General features: G+C 43.3%; 1 protein-coding gene across 2 annotated transcripts in view; it reads right to left on the bottom strand.

The window, feature by feature from the left end:
• NFE2L2 (NFE2 like bZIP transcription factor 2) overlaps positions 1-22478 on the bottom strand; it is a 172370-nt gene extending 149892 nt beyond the window's left edge. Inside the window, exon 1 of one of the 2 annotated variants that reach the window (XM_078681515.1) lies at positions 22285-22478. In XM_078681515.1, coding sequence (XP_078537641.1) covers positions 22285-22326 — 42 coding nt within the window. In that variant the 5' untranslated portion in view covers positions 22327-22478. The remainder of the gene's footprint in view (positions 1-22284) is intronic. The other variant, XM_078681514.1, reaches the window with a different exon arrangement.
• Positions 22479-23982: the final 1504 nt, after the last annotated feature.

Genomic DNA, 23982 nt, shown 5'->3' with positions numbered 1-23982 from the left:
GTCCATGCTTAAACATTTCTGAGATTATATAGTATTTTTCCATTTTGCATTCCATATTACATTTGAATGATTACCTTGACTTTATTTCTTTATGGCTATATAATTTACGTTATCTTGGTTATTGATTGCCTTATTTTACTGTACCTAATGCACGAAACAAATGAACTTTAGATAAACATTTTAAAACTTTCAGTTGTCCGTGGTCATTTCAACAGTATTTTGAAAGTTATTGGTTGGGTTTGTATTTTGCTGCCTTTCCTTTACAGCTAGCTCCCCGATTCATTGTGGTCATTAGGTACCCGCATCGGTGGATGGTAAGTCGGGTGCACTGAAAAATAATAGTAGGGAACACACACACAAATTGGTAGAGCTCGTGAAGTCACCTGATCGATGTATATGGTGATTTGAAAGTATATGGGCCCTGAAGCCGGAAACGGCGAAAACTATTGGTCGGGTGGCCTCGCGCGCTCTATCAGTTCTTCACTTTTTGACTTCTGTTGACCCCCCACTTAAGAGTTAGGATATTCTACAAGAATTTGATAGCGCACGTTCACCAATCGAATTTATGGCGCGGATGCTCAAGATTATGTATGTAGGAGGACTGACCAAAACAGACAACTGAGGAAAAGATGGTCTAGTTATAGGCTTGTTGGAAAAGCCAGGTTTTAAGAAATTGTCAGAATTTATTATAGCATGGGGCTATTGGTATCTCGGGAGGAAAGGAGTTCCAGATGTGGGGGACAAGGACAGAAAAACTGTAACCGCACTTTTTTTTTTTAATTCAGTCACCGACAAAAGGTTCTTAAAGGAAAAGCGTGGTGTCCAGTTGGGTGTATATTTCAGAAGTTGAGAGGTGATGCAGGCAGGACTTTTGCCTTCAAGAGTTTTGAAAGATAGTCCTTTTTTCCATGGGAAGCCAGTGGAGATCACACATAGTTGAGGACTCATTGATGACTCACCGTAGATTAGAACGCCAAGGCTTTTTACGTATTTCTTAGGGGACGGAGGGTCCTCTATATGAGAAGACCATAAAGAGGTATTCCAGAAATTTATCTTGCTTTTGGTGATGACGATCTCCATTTTGTCCGAAGTTAAAGATGGCTAATGCTCATCCAATCACGGATGAACACTATGGTTTTTTAAAGGTTTCATTCGATATAGAAGAGTCATCAAGCTTAAAATAAATTGCATATCATCGGTGTAAATTATGCAATTCATGTTTTTAAGAGAATAAATGAGGGAGAGTATGCACATATAAAGAGGTGTTGCTAATTGTTTCATGTGTATAGTGGGGACGAGGGCTTAGAGGCTATTTTTAATTCAGAAAGAGAATTCTGGCTGTGTCGAGTGCTTGATTCCTGTTTGGACCACTAGAGTTGCAATTTTGGTTAGTGATCTAGTTGTCAATTCCAGCCCGGCTATTTAATGAACACCGGGGGGCAGACACACTAACACTTCAGGTCCGCATAGTTCATCTGGACAAACAATGAGAAACTATCATTCTGCTGCTAGAAATACTACACTTTAGTGGAGAGAGTGCTTTACTGAAGTGGCTTCAAGTGATCCAAAATGCTGCAAGCACAGATTCTTTTAAAAATCCCAAAGCATCAGTCGGTCACATAGGCCTTAGCATCTCTGCCCCGGCTACCTGTGCATACGAGAATCTAATTTATTATCCTCTGTTCAGCACATCAAGCTATGCATATGAAGGCCCCACAGCTGATACAGTGATTGTTGAGTCCCTTCAATCCCAAGAGATACCTGCGATCCGGCGACCAAAGACTGTTTTTCGTCCCCAGGATTAGGACAGCAAGGAGTGGTGGGAACTCCTATGCCTACGTAGCCCCCAAACTTTGGAATGTACTCCCTGTAGAGCGCAGAAAGAACCAGTCGGAATTTTGTTTTAGAAAACACTTGAATATCTTCCTTTTTAGGGCTCGTGCACTGCACAGCAGTGCCCGTGCAGCGCGAGTCCTTTAGTAGGTGAAAAACGGAGTTTGGAAGCTGCCCTAGGAATCACACACGCTCATGCGTGTGCGTTTCCTTTTCAGCTACCCCATTGGCCCTAGCGTGCGCCTTTTAATGAAAGGCTGCAGGCTATTGGCCAAAGGCGGACGCGTTGCTCCGCCCACGGCCTATTGGTGTCTATTACGCGCTTGGTGCGCGTAATAGACATCAATAGGCGATGCCTCGCTGTGGCGTGCGCGCACTACTCGCCGGCTTCTGTGTTTAGATCCATTTCACCGGGAAGCAACGAAATGTTCAAGTGGAGAGTTTTGTCCTGCTTGCTCCCATACTTCTCTGCAGCTCTTCGGATCACTTGATTGACGTTCGCCTGAACTTACGCTGCGGTGTCCTTACTGGAAGCAAGGATTGGCTCTTAGTTCCTCTTACAAGTTATTTATTTCCGTTGTCAGTTAATGTTGTTTATATAATCAGTGAATGGCACTCGCAGCGCTAAGATAGTGGCTTCTAAGAAGCGTATATTTATTTTCTTAGAGGCAACTGGTGGTAAAGGGGGTGAGGGAAAGGTAAGATACAGAATTAGCCTGGGAATCATACATGAAAACTTTTACAGATACTTAAGATGATGTATTATGTTTGCTAAATTGAACACTTTGTTAATCAAGCAATAAAGACCTATATTCAGGTTGAAAATGTGGCTATTTAAGTAGGGAGAAAACAAACACGTTGAAAAAAACATCACGCTTTGCGCGATGATATGGAGACTTGTCCTTAATTAAAGTGGCGGTGAATCTACATTAGAATCGCATCACTAGCCTTGTTATGCACCAAAACCTCTGACCTGTGTTTGTGCATCAGTCAACATTATATTTATGTGCTGCAATAGCTCAGTTCATCTAACTGACCTGCTAAAAAAACATCTTAGAGGACAATATCCCTCTTTCCAAAGCCTCGATCCTCGTAGTCCCTCATAGTATCATATTTGTACTCCATTTCCGGCGTTCCTTGTTCTCATTAGTTAATATTTGTTATATTCGGTTTTTTGTAGTGCTTGTTCCTTTTGAAGGACGTCGCCGGTTTACCAAAGTCTCCCACATCCTTAGCGACAGGAAAGCCGCAGTCTCCAATACACATCTCTTTTAAAAGTCAGATATTTTACACCTTTACATCCAGAGACCATAAACGCATTACTTGCTCCTAACACGCCTCCGACGAATCCTCCGGACATAAACAGCACCCTATACACACCCTTCCCAACACACATGTTATCAGATAGCTCCTAAAAACAGCTCCATTTTTAGACAACGAGGGGCTTTGGATTCAGCACAGGAGTTCTACAGACAACTCTCCCACACTGCTGGGACACCCGTCCTCTCCCCCTCTCTGGATGCTCCTGCTGCAAGCCCTGTTCTGTGACCTTCTGTATTGCAGAGCCCATGTACCTAGTAGTCACAGATGCTGCACCGCAATTTTGGAGTGAAACCAACTTTTAATAATGCGAGACCTATTGCATTGCAAATGCTTGTTTAGTTAGTCTCTCGGATGTGCATTGATCCTTGCAGCTGATGTGTTGCCCCTAGAGCTGGGAGGCCCATTGGGTAGCCAAGCACTTTAAATTTCCTCCAGAATAGAATAGAATAGATTTCGGTGAAAGGGAAGAGCGCAGAGGTACTCCACAATCCAGATGGACTTTTGATGCCCTGAAAGGAGTGGGACATAACTGACTGTTCCTTTAGGATCCAGTCAAGCACCAGGCCGCACGACCCTGTACCTTAACACAATCCACTAATAGGTCATGGTCGACCACGTCAAAGAACGCTGGGAGATCTAGGAGAATTAATGCCTGCGTAGAACCTTTGTCGCATTCCCAACGCATGTCATCAACCACAGAAAACCTGACAGATTCTGTGGAGTGGGGGGGTGGAAACCAGCCTGACATAGGTCTAGGAAATTGGATTCTTCAAGAAAGGAACAGAGACATTGTGCCACATGGTCCTATGAACACTTTTGCCAGAAAAGGCAGCAATGATATAGTGCGGTCATTTTTCAGTGGCAGGGGGGTCCTCGCCAACTTTATTTTTTAGAGGAATGACTACAGCCTCCTTAAAATAGCTAAGTATTTTGCCTTGACAGAGAGAGGAATTAGGAGAGACAAAGCTTGACCAGGGAAGGTAGAAAAGATCAATTTTAAAACTTTAGGGGGGCAAGTATCATTGGGTGAGCCCAATTTTACTGTGACCAACAGTTCCATAGAATATTTGTTACTAATACTAGGGAAAATGGCCAAGGCAGGCGGGTTTCAATCTTCGTGTGTAGCAACATTTTCAAATGTGCTGGCTGCCATACTATCTTGGAAGTTCTGAGAAGATGAAATGGGTATTGTGATTCTATCAGGATTACATAATTCTGATACAATTTTAAAAATCTCCTTAGATTTATTTGTAGTGAGAAGAATTTTGTTTAATATAAAAGGAGGACTTTGCTTGCAGGAGGCGAGCTCTGTAATCTCTGCGTTGGGTTTTATAGAATTCTTTCTTTCCGGGGGAGTAGTTCTCAATTGCGCAATTAAAACTTGGCTGACTTTAGATCATCTGTAAACCATTTAACTGCATCATGCTCTCTGGCTGGTTTAGACTTGCCTAGGGAAGCATGGACATTACTTGTTGCCAGTACCCAGGCAGATAGCTCCTTTTCAGAGGAATCAATATTGTGGTTTATGTCAGGTGTGGAGACTGCAAGAGAATTACAGGTGTTTATATCAACACGAGACGGATTTCTTGAATGTGGTCCAGGGTGAGGTATGTGTTTTTGGGGAAGAGAGCCTGGCCAGTGATAAGGCAGTAATCAGTTCAAACACAAGGTGATACCATTAGATTAAGTAACTGTAAATTAATCGACCAAACTTGGTCAAGCGTGTGTGGCTCTGTTGTGGGTAGGGACAAACACATGCTGTTCTCAGTTAAGGCTACTAAGGTGGTCTATAAGGTCTAATGATTTCTGACCACCATTGTCATCAGTAGGCCAGTAATGAAAGTCACTGACTATTAAGATTTTTGCATGGTCAATTAAGATAGGGGGCTCGGGGGGGGGGGGGGATTAGTTCATAAAACAGTTGGGGGGAAATTCTGCATATAATCTGGTCAGTAGGTAAGAATACATTTAACGGACACGGTCCGAGACTCCATTGTTATCAATAAGCTATCAACACCAGTAATATTAAGGTAGGTTAATTTATAAAATTTGAAATTTTCCTTATTTAAAGCGTTACTGGAATCTAGGGGCCTTCACTGAGTCATTGCTAGAAGTTATTGACTTTATCAAACAAATACAAAAATTATATATTTTATTTAATTCACAAATGCACTGGGCTGCTCCCATGAGTCAATATCAGAATATAAACTAAATTTTTAACCTCTAATTTCAAATTCCTTCACGTTTGCAGAACATTTAAAAATCATTTTTTTACATTTTGCTCATTTAATTATGTACAATTTATTAATGTGTTAACAGTATTTAATTTTCTAAGCAGTCACGGACCCCATGAGTAGGCGTTGCAGACCCACAGGGGATCCCTGGATCACAGGTTTGAAATTTCTGGCCTACGGAAAGTACGCATTCGATGCTATGAACTCTAAACAAGTTACCTGCAAGTAAGATGAACTTGTTTCACCCTCTTTAACTCCTCCTCTTCCCCGCCCTCTGTACACTGCTCCACTTTGTTATTATGATCAGGGCGGTGAACACATACACACAGCCGTTTAAAGAAAATAGGTCAGCCTTCTCCATGCTCATGGAGCAAGTCACAGGTCCCAAGATTGGTAACAGAGAGCTGCTTGCCTTGAAAGACGGCCTGAAGGAAAAGCACACCATGTTTTCTTCAGCATATGTATCAGTTGCTGATATAGAGGAATGTTACACTGGAAGAATTTGAGTATTCAATATCGTGCTATTGGGAACTGTCACCATATATAGCATATTAATGATGCTGTAAAATGGATTGTTTTAACCAATTAAAAAAAAATCTGTGGGGAGAACGGCACCAAACACAGTTTTGGGTAAGAAGGGATCAGTATTGAAAAGATGTCCTAAGGTCCAGCCCTGGTCAAGATTCCCTTAAATGAACAAAGGTAGCAACCGATCTAAAATTGTTAACCACAAAGCACACAGAAAGGGATGTATGCCAAAAACGCTCGAATATCTAGAATAGTTCATGAAATAAAGTGTTTTGGAGTTTATAAAGAAATTGCCTAACACACATGGGAACATGTGGTCGCAGAACCCTAATAATATCAAATATTAACTTTCTCTTTTAAGAAATACTAATCAGAGTGAAGAATCTGGGTCAGGATAGGATAAAAATAACCACAGCACAATGGCAGTGCCAACATTACATAAAAAACCCCAATTGCCAAAATCAGAATGCTTCAATAGGGTGCGAGGTGTATATTGCACAACCATTGCTGTGTTGGTATTTGCAGATGAATGCTACAGTGTGCTTTAACTAATAGTGCTTGTTAACTCCATGCTACCATTTGCTCATGTGTCTACTTATCAATGTAAATAAAGACTCCTGGTGACTCTTTAATTTGTGCTGAAGGGTTATTTAGTCCCATAACCTGTTCTTACCTATTGTACCTTCCAAAACATTAAGTAACTTTCCACAAAATAAAGTGTGCAGTTTGGAGTTCGGACAGATGGTCCCCACTAAGAACTGTGCCTAGAGAAAGCAACTACCAGCTACTGACAGTAAGGGCGTCTTAACATTGCAGCTGCTCAGCTTGAGACGTAATTTTCATCACCAGTCATTTTACCCAGAGGAAGGTAAAAGAAAGGCAGAACATGGAGAAAGGTGGAAGAAGAGGAAGATATGAAAACAGTGAAAAGGGGTCAAAGCAGTGATCAACCAGAACCTGCAAGAGAGAGATAAAGAGAAAGTGTGGGGTGCTGGAAGAAAGCGGCATGAGGTGGAATCAAAACTAGGCATCCTTGGCATTCGTCAACGCCGTGGGTAGGCTCCAAGGAAATACGCTGGGGGTCCATTTGACAAGAAGAGATTATGAAAACCCTTCTCTTCAAATCATAATCACTAACACATCAGGTTTTTAACCAGAGGTGTGTAAAAACATTCCTTCAAATGCTACTACATTCTCGCCCTTCAAGTTCACGAAAATTTTAACTCTATGGCAAGGAGACAATGTATTTGTATTTTCCAAATGTTACACTTCATTAAAAGACTTATCTTATCTGGAAGTTGCTTTTCTGAAAATATGTTGGTCACACGCTATCACTTACCTAGCAGCTGAACAAGTACCAAAGAAGAAAGCCTACACATTGCAAATATATGGGCCAACCTCCGTGCAAACTAAACATCCACAATCCTGCACCGCTTGTTCACTAACTGCCAATAGGAAACTTCCAAACAGAGACTGCCTCCGAGCAAAGGGCAGACCACACCTGCCCGTCAGTTAACTGAAATGCTATTGTGTCTGTTAAATAAGTGAAAGGTCACTAGGCCGGAGGTTGAACATGTCAACCGGAGTGCAGAGTAAAGTAAAAAGTAAAGTCCACATTTGTAAAGCGCACAATCACCCGTAAGGGTCTCTAGGCGCTGGGGGGCCGTCGGGAAGATTAAGCGAGCTATTGCCCAGAGTCACATGGTGCTGGGCTGACCTGCCGCCGGAGCCGGGGATCGAACCGTGGTCCCCAGATTCCAGCGTCAGTCGCCCTGGCCGCGGCGCCACACCTCTTCGACAGAATCGTTCATTAAGGCACATAGTTTATTCCTCTAAAGCTTGCAATACATCCAGTTACACTTCTTGGGCTTAGGCAGACTAGCAAAAAATCCCTTCTCAGTGCAGAGATTCTGAAGAGTCCACAGAGATCATACACTTTTTTCCTAGAGAAGGTCCATTTGTTTCAAGGCGCTATGCTATGGCTTTCATATCATGGGGAATAAAGTTGCTGGCTGTCTCGTTGTCCTTGTATAATTAATCCGGGCTGTTTCTTTGCCCTCGGATATATTGTCTTATGAACAATTGGTTAAAATGCATTGTATTAAATGCCCGGTTTCCATATTTTCTGGGAACATAAAAAAACAGAACGTAGTGTGCTTTATTTACATCCTCAACCTGACGATGAGGTGATTAATCAAAGTGTTGACTGAGGATGCTGCATTGTCCACACCATGCGTAGGTGTTACACCGTTTTCAGAAACCCCAAATTTGTGTTTTAAACATTTTTGTTCGACAGTCTCAGTCAAACATGCTCCTTTCATGTCAGCTCGCGACATGCTAAAAGGCTCGTATGAAGTGAGCCATGTTTCTAACAACGACCTTGCATTCTGACCTCCACGCGTTCTGTAAGTGTTTACATTCGTATGTTGGAGCGCTCGCTCTTGGCAGGAAGCAGGAGCCTGGCTGGCTGCCCAGGAAACATTGCACAAGCAGCTACGGGTGCCAGGAAGGAGGGGGCGTGACTGGCCTTCTCACGCAATGGGGAAGCAATTCCTTGCAAAGATGCCGGTCCTGCTGCAGCAAGACCAAGGCGCCACTTCAAAAACTACTACATGCTGGGATACAACTAGACATAGAGGAGCCAACTAATTAACATGGAGAGCTGAGCCAGGGTCGAACCAAGGGTCACAAGCCAAGGCCTGAATCTGTTTGCTATGTAAATCATACATCAAAATATCACGTAAAATGCGAGAAAGGGTCTTCAAACAAGTGTATTTCTTTAACATGTGGAAGCTTTGACATTAATACATCACGATATAGCACTGGACGGAGAAGTACTTATTAAAAGTGATAGTTTTTAAACACGAACCAGTGAAGAACTAAGAGGCAAAACAGTTGTTATGTAAACTCTGTGCAGCCGAGACTATTCTAGAGCAATAATATACTCTATTAAATCGCAATAGGTTCTTGTACAATTGGTATTCTGAACTCACATAGTTGAAGGTGCTTTAATATGCGATTCTGAAGAAAAAGAAGTATTGGTGAAATAAAAATATTTGCCTACTATCGCACAATGTTAGCAAGGAAGCCACGATTTATCCAGGCTTTCTGGTTTGACTTTCTACAAATTAGACACTACATGGGAATCTATTTGTCCTTCCTTTTTTATGTAAACGCTTTGTTTTTCCCCCTCTTTGCATTTTCTGCCGTTTATATATAGCATGTACTCAACTCAAATGTATTGGAGCGCTTTAGGTGAGCACCAGTTACATTACACAAGGTCACATTCGTATTTTACAGGTATGGGGAGATTAAGTGATGTGCCCAGAATCAGAGGATGTTGAGACTAACCTGATTCCCGAGTTCCACATTCTGCATCGATGGTGCAATGCCACACCCTCGGAATAGCCACATAAAAGCTTGGCTTGTAATGGGCTCGAGGTTCCAATAGGACCTCAGACTGAACCAGAGCCAGGTTTCAGGCTGAAGCCTGGCTCGAGCTTTCAGTGGCTCGCATACCTTCAAGATACAACCATTAAACACTGGCCCTCATTACAAGATAAAGGCTACATTCTGAGCCCTGTACACACACAAATTTCCACAGGGATCCAAATTATGGGTTGTGGAATTATTCTAGGCTTTAATTAGGAGCAGCTCAGCTAATTGCAATATGTGCGATAACTTCTCTTTCTGCACATATCGCAATTATAACTCTTGAGATAAATATTGTGAGGTCAAGAGTGTCGATATTTTTTGGGGGCAAATGTCGAGCGTTTACCAGAACATGCAGATTTTGGTGCAATAAGCACCAATAACCACATGTTATTCTCCAAAACTCATGATATTTATTGCACCCAATACATTTCAACTTGGTGGAGTAGAATTTTATCAGTTATGATAAATATCATAACAATTACTGGGCCACTTATACTGAGGGCCATAGAATCAAGAAAGTCAATGCTGCCAAAATTTATCAAAAAAGCTGCAAATGTGTTGGAGTGAAAAGCCTAAACAAAAGTCAAAACATACAGAATTCTGTGTTAAAAAATAATTCTACAAGTTATGCCGCATTTTCAAGATGAAAACTCAGAATAGGAGGTTTACCACATATGGTAAATCACCCTGGGGCAATGGTATTTACCATGTGTCCAATTTATAATGAGGGCCTTTATTCTTTTCTAGAACTTAGTTACTTTTTCGTTCACAAAAATGCTATCAAGAACCACGCCCACTCATCTCCTGATATTCTCCATGCAAGAAGGCTCAAAGTCTCTGTCAGAACTAGAGGGTGTTCTTCTCCATCTGTATCTTTCAACAGACCCTCCTCTGCAGGAAAAAAAAAGTGAAAGTCGCAAACTAGCACAAAGGTCACTGGAAACCATGCCTGTGATCCCCACAATGGAATTATTAGAACATGTGAGCGTCTCTCCTCTCTCACCTTCTGAAGAACCCTCTGTATCACTGCAAAGGGTGAGAATGCATAGGCGTTGCTACCCTTACAAGCTTGAAGGAAGACTTTCACTGCTAGAGCACCCAGGTCTGTCATCCAACTGTAGTACCTCTTCAGTTGAAATGTTAGCCTCCTGCAAAGAGATCCAAATCCAATGAGCCCCAAATCTGAGACACTTCCTTTAAATGGACCCTGCTAAATTTCTAGTCGCTGAAATCCAGTGAAAACCTTGAAATCCAGTCTGGAGACATTTGCTTTACTGGTAAGCAAATATTCTCCTTTCAAACTGATCTTGTGCTCCAAGCAAAATAGCTAAAGTTTCTTGGCTAAGTCTGGCAAGTCTGAGGATCTAGTCCCTCCTACGCGATTTATATATGCTACCAATAAAACATTGTCCATCTTTAACAAAACCGATCTGTCCTGCAAGCAATGTTTGAAACTCGTAAGAGCATAAAGACCTGTTGTCAACTCCAAAAAATGTATGTGATGCAGCCTCTCCGTGTGTGACCATAATCCACCAATGTCCAGTGCATCCTCCACCCCTTGTCTTTCTTTTTCACAAGGAAGAGTGTACTTACAAAAACCCTGCGCTCTAAAGGGACTTCTAATGTGGCGTCCTTCTCAAAATACATTTACTCCCTCTTCTACCACTTCCTGCAGGAATGTGGTCAAACTTAGATGCTTTAGGGGAACAGCTTGAAAGAATTTCTGCAAAGATATATTCTGAATCCCTGGACAGTTTCTAAGACCCAAGGATCCTGCGCAATTGTTTCCCAGGCCTGGGTAAAAAGTCTGTGACGATCTCCCACTCCCAGCCCAGATGATGAAGCATGACAACTGAAAGGGTGTGTGAGGGCATTATGATCCAACAAAAGGATCCCAACTACTACCCTATGTAGGGAAGAGTGGGATCCTATCACTTGGCTTCTCCAAGCAGCTACTTTATTAAGAGAGGAACAACATAGAACTCTTTTGTATATTGCTTTTGTCGAGGCACCTCCTATGTTGGACCTCCCCTCTCCTCCTAAAGTGGGAAATAGCCTCTAGTCCCTTCCCTTTGTTCTTGACCTCCCACTCTTCCCAGGAAAGGAGGAGAAGATATCGTTGTACTCACCCTGGGACGCGGCTGAGACTTATCCGCGTGACATGTTCCCTCTTGGGTGATGGAAGCATCCCCTCTGGGGGTAGAAGCTCCGGTTGCTCCAACGTTGTAGCCTATACCAAACTCTCTTTGTCTGTAGTTTGAGAAGTGGGACCTCTGGGAGCCCTGGCCGGCAGAAAGTCCCATTCTTCATGCCAGTCCAAAAAACACCTGGGCAGAAAATTCTGCGCATATTGGATTGGGCCTTCTCGAGGGCAGCAAAGGTTGCTACATACCTGCCTAGAGTTTTGATCATAGCTTCGTCAAAGAGAGGACCCTTGGGGTTCTCGGAAGCTTCTCTCACCGCTAGATCTCCAAGTTTGGAATGTATCTTCATGAGCACTACCATACGCCTCTTGGCATTGAGACCAGGGTTTGCATTTCCCAGAAGAACAATGGCCCTTTGGCTCCATCCCCTGAGGAGGTCTGTAGCCAATGGGAGTTTATTGACCTGAGCCTCTTCAGCCATGTCAACAATCCTTGCCAGGGGTCAGACCACGTCAAGGAGGCAGTCCTGGCATGATTTAAGAGATCTCTCAAGCTCCTTCCTAGGGTCCCTACCCAACTTAAAGAGGAAAGTGATAAGCTCTGGATCTAGGTTTGGGGTAAGGTACACCTTCTCATAGAGAACAGGCCTTGAGCATTCTGTCTTTAGGATGTTCCGGGCTTCCTTTTTCAAGAGGGTTTCTGATCCATTGTTTAATGAACTTGCCTACATGGTCCAGGGGCCTCCACTCGGCGCCCCTGGGGTGCTTAATATTGAGCGGCAAAAAAGTTTCCTCTAGTAAAGGATCTTTTACTATACCCTTGGAGGCAGAAGGGGTTTCATCCTTTAAAAAGAGATTGTCTCCATCAAGGTCCACTGCTTAAGATCTAACACATACTCGTCCGAGGGAACTTCGCTGTGGTGTTCCTCTTCTCCCAAATCAGTATCTTGGGAGCCACTAAGGGCACTTTATTCCATTGTGAGGCTTCAGGCACCTCTCAAGTTTGTAGCACGTAAGATTCGAGGCCAGTTGTAAGTGGTCAGGTACACAGACCAATTTCACGAAAAAATACAAGATTTTTTCAAGAAACCCTCACTCACCCTAGTGGTGACATGCTTCATCATCGGGTCCACCGGGAGAGATCGAATACCTTCCCGGTGTGCTGCGACGCCAGGAGACTGCGGAGCAGGTTCTTGTGAGGGTAAAGTGTGAAAAAAGTTAAGTGAATTTAAAAATGTCCAAGGTTGTACCAAAAAATCATTTATTGGCTGGTCAACCTGACATATTAAAAATTAACTATGTGTAGGGAGAACTAACCAAATAGAATATACTGGTGTTTCCCTATTAAAAGGAGGTCAACATGTTTCTGCCCGTGGTATGTGTGACTTTACAGGGCTTTCTTCAGGACCAGTTTGTGAGTGTCACCTTAACAGGTGTGGGCGCGCTAAGGCCCACCCTGCCAAAGGCGGTGAAAGTTAAAAATAGCACTATGTATAAAAAAGGTGCATTAAAAGAAACAAACTAATAAGTCTGGGGAATTACCTCTGTTACGAACGATCCAGCGAGGGAACAGCTAGGTACCGAGAGGGTGCAGAGCGTTGCGGGCGGTGTGCCATTGTCGCTCCCACCCCCCTCCTGAGTTCTATGGGGCGTGGTTCACTTCTTGTACAAACTTCTAGGTTCCTCGTAACAGAGGTAATTCCCCAGACTTATTAGTTTGTTTCTTTTAATGCACCTTTTTTATACATAGTGCTATTTTTAACTTTCACCGCCTTTGGCAGGGTGGGCCTTAGCGCGCCCACACCTGTTAAGGTGACACTCACAAACTGGTCCTGAAGAAAGCCCTGTAAAGTCACACATACCACGGGCAGAAACATGTTGACCTCCTTTTAATAGGGAAACACCAGTATATTCTATTTGGTTAGTTCTCCCTACACATAGTTAATTTTTAATATGTCAGGTTGACCAGCCAATAAATGATTTTTTGGTACAACCTTGGACATTTTTAAATTCACTTAACTTTTTTCACACTTTACCCTCACAAGAACCTGCTCCGCAGTCTCCTGGCGTCGCAGCACACCGGGGAGGTATTCGATCTCTCCCGGTGGACCCGATGATGAAGCATGTCATCACTAGGGTGAGTGAGGGTTTCTTGAAAAAATCTTGTATTTTTTCGTGAAATTGGTCTGTGTACCTGACCACTTACAACTGGCCTCGAATCTTACGTGCTACAACGCTTCTCTCAGGGACACTCTTCTTTTGTTTATCTGATAACTGACTGGGGTCTAAGAGTGCCCTATAACCCTATCTCTCCTCTTGTTGATTGACCTCTCAAGTTTGTGCTACGTAGGACAACAGCACTTGAGATGCTTGGACCTCCCATTCTTTTTGAGGGGCTTTGACCTCTAATCTTTTTAGAAGTGCTTGGACCTTCCATTATCTTAAGGGGTATGGATCTTTGCTCAAGGTGCTTAGATTTGTCCCCGTAATTGGAGTCTACCTCCGGAATGGACCAATTATCATTATCTGACTATTTAGGAATCCTCTTAACCATAACCTGATCCATGGTTTTGCGTACCCAAGTACGCATTTCATGCTGTATCAGTTTATTAATCAGCACTTCATTAATCTTCCCCTACGAAATCTCAGGGCTCTCTCTCTCCTGATCTGACATGTTAATAAAAAATGGAGAGATGCAGAGTTAAAATAAGCCCTATAAGGGTTTGTATGTCAAGGGGTGGAAGCAAAGCCGCTCCGAGAAGTATGCCACACTTCGGAGATAACTTACTACAGGCACCACTACAGGCTGAATGCTAAATGTTAAGATCATAAACAACCACATTGAAGAGACGCACTTGAGAGGAACGTGTAAACTAAAAGAAAGATTACGAACACATTATATAAAAAAACATAAAGGTGCTTCCGTAAATTGGAAACAGTTACTAATAGTAATAGAAAGGTACTTTAGCGCTGGTGGCGCCCTGTGCGACATCATTTTTTGCACCCCCGCCTCCACCCCATGATGACCTCCTCCTCGGATTTCCTCACTACTACGGGGCAAATGTGCCCATCATCTCTTCATAGCCCTCCTCTCACATACATTTTATTTGTTTTAAAGCACTAGTAAAGACTGGCTTTTTTAATAAGAATTAATATCTATCCAAACGAACCCCTTTTAGCAAGATTAGGAATAGGTAATAACATTCTAGGGAAAAAAACATAACGTCCTAACCTATTTTATGCAGCTTGCATGCTGCTCTTTGATGACAGTTCTTAACGGTCACTTTTCTATATTATGGGTGTTTCTTAGGAACTGTGGTAACAAAAGGATCTCTGTGACTATGTTATGTTATGGGGGGTGCTTCTATAGCGCACGGCTACTCCGAGGACTAAAGCAGTAATCAACTCACCTCTCCACATAAAATAGGGATCTGTGATATGCACGGTATGCATTATTTAGAGCAGGCATACTAACCATCTGCGCTACTTTATGGAGAGTCAAAAGTACTAATAGACTAAACTCGGATTGCTCTCTCTGGCAGGAACATTAACCACAAGTGTTATATTGACATTTTTATTGCTGCCTGAAAGCTGGACAGACAAGGAACTCTGAAGCAGGTGATTTTAAATTGAACTACTGCTAAATAAAGCACCCCCTCCTCCCCAGAGGTCAGCGCCCCCCCCGCCCCCGGGTCAGACCCCAGTGCGGCCACACCATTCACACTCCCCTAAAGCCGGCCCTGCTTATCTGCGAGGAGCAGCATTTAAAAGAAGCAGATTCTACTGTGCATGGACTTGTATGTTATGGATGTTCTGTTGTAGAATGTTTATTTTATGATGTAAAGTTCCTTCAAGTGCTGTTGGGAGTGGCATTAAAATAATAATGTTTAATGGTAGCATCCGGACTTGTAATAAAATTACAAAATACAATCTGCTTTAACTTAAAAAAGGCAAAGTGTGTTGTTGTGAGAAAACAAAAAGGCAAAGTGTACATGAATCGTGAACATAGAGCGAATAACTGCAGATGTTTAAGACAGTGACACACACATTTACAATCGGCAATCGCTTACATTTGTCAATGGTTATCTTGAACATCTGGCATCGCTTTGGCCTCTCTGGCCACACCTGATAAGGAACGTGTTCTCAGAGATGTCCAGATTTGTAACTCCTAAATAACTTGTGCCAGTTTTACACCCACTAAAGACTAACATTTTCTTGCCCTCAAAAGGATGGAAGTCTGAGTGAACCATTGGGGATTGAACCAGTGACTAAAGGGAGCAATTGATTAGTCTTTTAAGAGGTTTTTCACCATTGTGGTAATTACAAATACAGTGACGAAACAAAATAGGAGGCAGAGAGCAGCAAACACTAGCAGAGAGGCAGGAACGGGCAGGTGTGAAAGAATTGGTCGGTGGGTGCTGGACACATGGGCTTCAAGATCGTCGCCAATTGTGGTATAATGAAGAGACAACAGGCCATTCAGTAAGTTGCTTAAAGATTTAAAGATTTATTAATATGCTGTTGCACCCACGACCGAACGCTCCTGCTATGTACCAGGATCTCTGCCAACTGAATAACGTTCGCAGAATACTGGCACGCATCGTTCATAGCCTGATCGTGGAACCTTGTTCAAACAATGCATAACCACGAGGCATCCTCGCGCAGTGCACAGCGCGGGAAAGGCGCCAAATATTACACACGCCGCCATGCAAATGAGGGAACGCTCTCTGGAGATAGCGCTGGCGCTTTATGTGCGCCAATGCTATTGATATTACAGAAGGGGCTGCAAACGCTTCTGTAATATCTAAGTGCCCTGGGGACGCGCAAAGCGGGGCACCTTGTGTAATATGACCACAGGTCTCTAAATATATATCACACACTTCATACACATAATAAAAAATATCTACCCTAAATCCAACCACAACACGGGAGATTCTAACTCTACTCTTTATGGCAGTCTTACCAGTATTAAATTGATATAATTCATGTTGTGTACACATATATATACATATATATCCCAACTACTCACCACGGGAACGCCGTTGCCTGCCTTATCAGCGGATGTGTCGTCCTGGAAAGACCTCCGTAGTCAGGTCCTGCACATTAGCACTCAAACACGCAGCAAACACCTCGCTATGACGACACCATGTTCTGGCCAAATAGCTTATTAAAGTCAGCCCAGCTGACTTTAATAAACTATTGGGCCAGCACATGGTGTCGTCATAGCGTGGTGTTTGCTGCGTGTTCGAGTGCTAATATACATATATATATATATACTGACGAGTAAATATCTTTTCCCTTTCCATCACACTAATTGACTGACAGGCGCAGGAAAAGCCAATGAAACACAGATAGCGTGAAAGGAGGCTGTAACACAAACACAGCACAAACACAAACAACATAGATTAATGCAGAATGTGTTGTGAAAATAATGCAGTTTTTCTGCCACAGAGTGAATGTAATTACCCAATACAATTTTTAAATGACTTGAACTTTTGTGGTTAAAACTTTACTATGTTCATCACCGACATAAGAGTTACCGTGACAACAATGGAACTATCTTCATTTTTTTATTTTTCACGAACTTCTTTTCTTTGTGTCACATGGTATGATTAACATCACTATATAATGATCACATAACTGGGTGGAGGTAGATGTAGTGACCAAGGCGGCTGTGACCGTCGAAACGCGTCTAGCTCAGATTGGAATAAACGATAATCCTTGAATATCATCCCACGGAGTCGGTGCCTACTTTGTATGCTGTAAAGAAGGATCGTTTGAATATATATATATATATATATATATATATATATATATATATATATACACATACATACATACACACACATTGTCCAAACCACTTTACCGCGATATTCCTCTGCCTCTTGATGGCGGCGGGCTACGGGCAAGGTCGCGAACCTTTCCAAAATCCAGCACCATGCAATCCTTTTTACTTAAAGGAAAACGCCGAGCCCCAATTTTGACCAAGGAACCTGTGTGTTCCAAAACGCGTCGGGATTGTTTGCCATAGCTTTGTGAACAAGCATTTGCAATGCAATAGGTCTCGCATTAGGAAAGTTAGAGCTATTGGTATTGTAAATGACAATTTTATTATTTATGTGTTGGTTTTGAAAATAGCAAAATTAATAGCTTTGTCATTTAAAATGCCAATAGTTTTAACTTTTGCAAATGTGACACCTATAGCATTTGTAATGCAATATGTATTGTATTTACGTGACTTTGATGTATTGATATTACAAATAACAATGGCTTTTATTCCATACTTTCCAAATCACTCTTTTACCCAGTGTCCTGCAAAGCCAGCTCAGCTCCTATTGTCAGTGTTGCACAGAATCAGTCACTTTGTTATGCCGTACAGTCACCTCACTGATTGAGTGTGTATGGCTAAGGCTTGTAATTTGCAGGTCACAGGTTCGAAACGCAGGAAAGATGCAGTATTTCACCCATCTGTGTTTATTAAAATGAGCACCGCCGAAATAGGGTGACAGAGAATCCTGTTCTTTGCCAGAAATGGCAACACTAAAGCACCAGTCCCTATGCAAACAAAGTTGGTACTGATTTCTTGACAGGATTAAAAGTGACATTACTGAGGTCATAAGGAACGGTGAATAATGAGCCCATTGCACATATTAGGTTTCAAAATTGAAAGAACATATATGGAGAGAAACCTAATCACTGACGGCTGACAGATTTCTAACTTGCTCGAGCGCTAAGTGTAGATCTTTAACAGTCCGGTCTTGGTTCTAAAAACCAACTCATCCTATTAGTAGCACGGACACGCACTTTATCCATGCCCCAAATGAATCCTTTGGTCACAGACTGCTATTAAAATATGGGCACTATCTTAACCCCCTTTCCCACCACGTTATTCTTGTAAGGTAAATAAGGAAGTCCATTTCACTATGGCGATGATGTTGGCCTGGTAAAAACATCAGCACGGTTTTACGTAAAGCAACTTCCTCCAACTCCCTTTAGGTTAAACAACAATCACAACCAATACAAGATGGCACCCAAGTTATATATCCCGCAGGTCCCTCTTTTTCGATTTAATTATGCTAATATCCCTCCACTGCCCCAAGATGTATGCTGTGGAGGTCGTAAGAAAGGTGAATTACAATAACAGAGCAATAGATATAGAGGGCTGCTGAAATAAAAAGACATTATACATATAATTTTAGTAAAATCAAAAGGTCTTGTCTGACTAGACCTAAAAAGTGGAGGATTTGGGGGTTGCCCAACCTCGTAGTACCCCATATTGAATGGGTTATGCGTTGTTATAACGTGAAAGGAGAAGCGCGCGGAGGTAATTACTGTTAGGGATTCTGCAAGACTTAAGACTGTAATACAAAGTAAAGTCCTTCATGCACCCTTACTGATACCTTTACCAAGGAAGCACCTGATGAGTTATTTTCTCGGAAACTCACTGGAAGGAGACTCAACAACACTCCCTGCTGCGGACTGGCGAGCCTTGTTGGATGTTGCGAAAACACAGTTTTGAAATCATTGTTTCGTCTCTATCCTCCACAGAACACGTCTTCCTAGACTTCAAAAGTGCACCAGCGTCAGATCGGCATTTGCATAACTCATCACATAACTTGGGAACCTACAGAATGGTAGCAGGATATCGAAATACGAACAGATCACTCAGACCCTACAAGTGTGACGGTGTGTAAACACGCAATTTCGCATGCCACCTTTGCAGTGGGCTCTCTAGTGTTGTTTTTGTCCAATCTACAAACCAGTGTAAACAGGAACGAAAAAGTGCAGAAACGCTACTTTGTTCCTGTTTTTGCGCATCAGACTATCTATCATGCGTGCTGCTGCTGTTACCGCCAGCTAAAAGCCAATGTTAAATAGACGACAAGTTGAACACTTATGCAAAAAAAAAAAAAAAAACGTAGTTGCCAATTCTAATGGCTGCAAACACCATATGAAAAACTTTCACCCATACCTCGGTTGGTCTCAACAACTCGAAAATAGAAAAATCAAATAATTTCGTTTATCGTACAGTCAATTGTTCGCAGTTAAATTCACTTATGCATCTTAAGGCATTTCAATGTAAAATTCAAGTTGCTCCAGCATTTTAATGTTAGAGCATTCTCACGAGGCCTTCGATAGCTCAAGAGCCGCGGGGGGGGGGGGTTGCGTCTGGGTGGGGGTCATATATACATTCATGATTCAGCACATGCTACTTCGCCCAGGTCTATTTACTACGCCCATTCTATATACAGCGCTCACAAACCAACAGGCAAAAAAATGAGACCGGCGTCCAATGAAGCTCATAATAAACAAGACTGTGCAGCAAAAGCCTCCATCCTGGTCTCTTAGTTCTGCCCTTCTCTAAGTTTGGGTAGTAACTGTACTTTTTTCCTAAGCACTGGAAACGAGGGTGCCTACCCCTCTTGCCCCCGAAAGAAATCACTGCCGCAGCCCTGCTCCGTGAAAACCGGAAGTCAGGCAATCCGGCAGGAAGTCCCGCCCGCCGCCGCCGCCGAGGAAGAAGTGAAGCCGGCCGACTGATGGCCTCTCCGCAAGCCGGGGCTCCCATGAGTTGAGGAGAGTCCCGGGGCTGCCAACAGCAAAACAGCCACAGTGTTGCGGGGCTCCCAGGTGCTGGAGGGAGCCCCGGAAGTGAAGTCCTGCCCCCTGGTGCCGCGACGAGACGAAACTGCCGCAGAGAGGAGCCCGATCCCCAGCAACAGCGGTGAGGGGGGCCAGGGGGCACATTGACGGTGCCCGCCCCCCCCCAGTGATGGAAGCCCTGCGTGTGCCCAGTGAGCGGGGTTGGGAGTGTGTGTGTGCGCGTTTGTGTGTGTATGCAAGCGGGGGCGGCGGCGGGGGGGGGGGCGGGTGCGCTTGTATGTGCCTGAGTGTGTTGTACCTGTGTGTGTGCCTGCCTGTGTGCAGGGGTGTGGGGGCTGGATGTGTGCGCACGGGAATGTAAGGCACGAGAGGGGCACGGCGCCGTGCGCGCTCACGAGGTCAAATCTGGGCAAATCTGCGCTCGTGCACCCTCTCGTGTCCACATTCCCAAATACGGGTAACATTAGTTGTCTTGCTGACAGCATTCAATGCTTTCGCATTGAATGCTAGGGCAGCTCGACCTAATAAAGCTTGCTTCGTAAAAAATTGGGGATCGGCTTTCCTTCAAGTAAAAAGGATTGCATGGTGCTGTATATATATATATATATATATATATATATATATATATATATATACATACACATATATACAATATAGAAACACTTCTGACAAAGGCTCGAGAAAAAGAGAACACATTTCCACCTACACAGGTCCACCCCAACAATGGTCCAATTCAGGAAACAGCTGAAGGCACAACACTACATCACAATGCAGTAAGAATCCAATACCCAACTACAGTGCTCTGCTGCTTTCTTAGCTAGGCTTTTGTTATAGAAATAAATATGGTTTAGGGCACTATCAACATTGATAAGAGTTCAGCACCCCACATATTGTTTGTAAGGACAATAAAATTGCTATAATACAATACATGTGAGAATACCAGTTCATATCACTTACAACATTTAACATTATTTTTATTGAAACTTAGGTTGGCGGCACATTGCATAGCATTGAATCCATCTGGGATGAAGGTACCTTGAGATTATACCAAGCCGCATCATCAATTATAAGAAACAGTCTCGACGTTATGACTCGATGACTGAAAGGCATAGCAAAGCTTCAGGAAATAAAACACATGCAACCTTTACTACACAAAAAGCACAATGGGTTAATAAAGCACACAAGTGATCGAACAGCACTCAAGTTGGCACATTTTAGACATGAGTTCATAAACCTGGACGGCGTCCACTTCTATCTCAGATTAACAAAATACGAAGTACGAATGATAGAAATCGAAAATCTCTACAAAAGCCTGGGGGCAAGGTCTCAGTGGTCAACCCATGAATGGAATGATGAAATCCAACCTGTTTTGCACGTGCAACTTCTTTATAAGCCTCTGGGCAAATGCAAAGAGTTAGACAGAGCGCTGCCGACAGCTCACCGAGCTCTCATCTCTAGGTGATGTCTATGTAAAGATCAAACCAATCGAATTCTTGGTTATACCCTATTCTGCATCCACTGTACATATGAATTATTGTCTAAGATTATACTGTTGCGTGACATACGACATTCATACACTCCTCGTGATTCCGATGAGTGGTTGTCTTTAAAGCAAATACTAAACAATTATAGGATGTGATACAAAGTGCTCTGACACCTTCGGGTAAAGTCCGCGCTTTATAAAAATGCATTAAACAAATAAATAAAAATACACATTCAGATCGATTACAAATACAACTACTCATTTGTCAGGTAAAGTCCAAAGTAACGAGAATCTCGGGCCCTCCAAATGCGGGGATGACTCGACAGACCGCGGACAGTAGGACTACACGCATGGCCGTCCAGCCCCAGGTTACTCAGCAGGATCGACCAGAAAAGAGAGGGGTGAGGTACAGGGCACGTCTTATAATGTCGGGGGTAGGGTAGGAGAGTCTTCGTGACTGATCACCGGTCCCTCACGAAAAATGGGGCTAAAAAAAGTTCCTTAGCCTGAAGTGCGCAAGCGGAAGTGAAAAAGCAAGTCACGCGCACTCTGGTCTGGGAAAAGGGGACGGATTAAGGGGTGATAATCTTTTACCCGAGGATGGTATAATTTATCTAGAATTTAGGACGTTCCCCAACCCTTCTTAAGCCACCCGCCCTCGGGCGGGGATGAGTCTCAGGTCCAAGGTCACACCCCCTTACCTGTTGAGTGGGCTGGACCAGCGGGTGCTCGAGCGACATCATATTTAACTGCGGTAGATGATTCTCGGTATTATCTATGTAACAGGCACTCAGTTCTGTACCAAGTCGCTACTTTAATGCAGGTAGGTCGTACGACTCGATCCCAGCGGTATACTGACACTATCTCCCGCACTGGAGCAGAAGGGAAATGGATCGCAGGGACAGACCCCGCCCATTGGGGCTGTCATCCAATCACAATGGAGTGTGATGCCTCATGACCCGTAGAAGGGGCGGGGCAAACCGGGTCAGGCGCCTGCCAGTGGTGACAGCCCTGACGTCACCAGAAAAGGGCGGGGATTGGGCACGTGCCAGTCACTAAACTCCCTTGCTGTCAAGGAGGGACGCATACTGCTTTAGAACAGATCGCTGCTGCCCTGCTTCCCAGGGATTCGTTGCTTGTTGTGATGATGCACACGTCACGTGAGGCTGAAGCCGGGCAGAGTGCTTCAGAGAGCTTTCAGTCGAACCATTGTATAAAGAGCACGCTTGTGTTCTTTGAGAATGGCAGAGTTGGCTGAAGAACAAGCATTGGCAAAGCCAATAGGTCTAGCCCTTGTAACATTATCTTTTGGCTTTGTTGTAGTGGCGTGAAGTGGCTATAAGGGGAGTGGCTAAGAGTTGAGTGGCATTGAGCGGAGTGGAGGTGTAGTGAGTGAAGTGGTATTGAGTGGGGTGGAGTGCAGTGCCGCCTTTAGGTCAGAGTGACGGGTGCGGCTGCAGGACTGGGGAGGTGGGGGCTGACTGGGGGGGGCTGGGAGGGGGGCGAGGGAGGGTGCTGTGTTAAGCAATGTGTCAAGATAGCACTTCTGATTTGATGGAGCAATGTTTATCAAATAAGCAACTTGCTTGGACGTAATCCTCTCATATAACCTTGCAATAAATTACTAAAAACGTTTGTAATATTAATTTTACACAACATTTTTACACTTATTAGAAAAGGGGGAAGCTTGCCTATGTATTTTACTAACAGGTAACCTGAGTGCAACTCAAAATGGCTGGTAACGCAGGAAAACATACTGCACATGCTTCAACTGCATGACGTCTTAACACTTGGAGGGAAAGCTTTGCTTCTGTGCAGTGACATTCAAGATGGCCGCTTAAAAACTCAGGTGCTCAGCATCTGCTTTGCCTGAAACTAAACCGCAATATATATATACTAAGTGCTAATGCACAAATAGTCTTTTTAATTAAATGGGATTAGAGTAGAGATAAGTGGTATACAGTGAAATCATTTTATTTGAATCTAACATCTTGTCTTTTTGACTTCTCTGTTAGTTCATATTTGGACCTTAAAGAGAGCTAAGGGTTGACAATCACGTGACCCCCATACCCATGTGCGATACAGACAACTCAGGAGTCATGATCTCAAGTCTTGGAAACCGATCAAGGACACCCCTTTCTCATGTTCTGGGAACCGGCAGAACATCCTGAAGACTCAATGGACAAATGTATAAACTGTATACAATGGTATGAATATGGGTGGGAAATAAAGCTTGGGAGTAAAAATGTAATGGGGGGAACATAAGACAAAGGTCTAAAGAAAAACTATTAAACTTAGCATGGTGTGATGATCATCCCCTTGGGTTGTCCAATCAGAATTCAGAGTTTTCATAAGTTTGAAACATTTAGGGGTGGAACATACCATCAAAGTGTATAATT

This window comes from Lissotriton helveticus, chromosome 3_1 (assembly GCF_964261635.1).
Source record: "Lissotriton helveticus chromosome 3_1, aLisHel1.1, whole genome shotgun sequence".
NCBI lineage: Eukaryota > Metazoa > Chordata > Amphibia > Caudata > Salamandridae > Lissotriton > Lissotriton helveticus.
The sequence above is the reverse complement of the archived record's forward strand: the minus strand, read 5'-3'. Positions and strand labels throughout refer to the sequence as shown.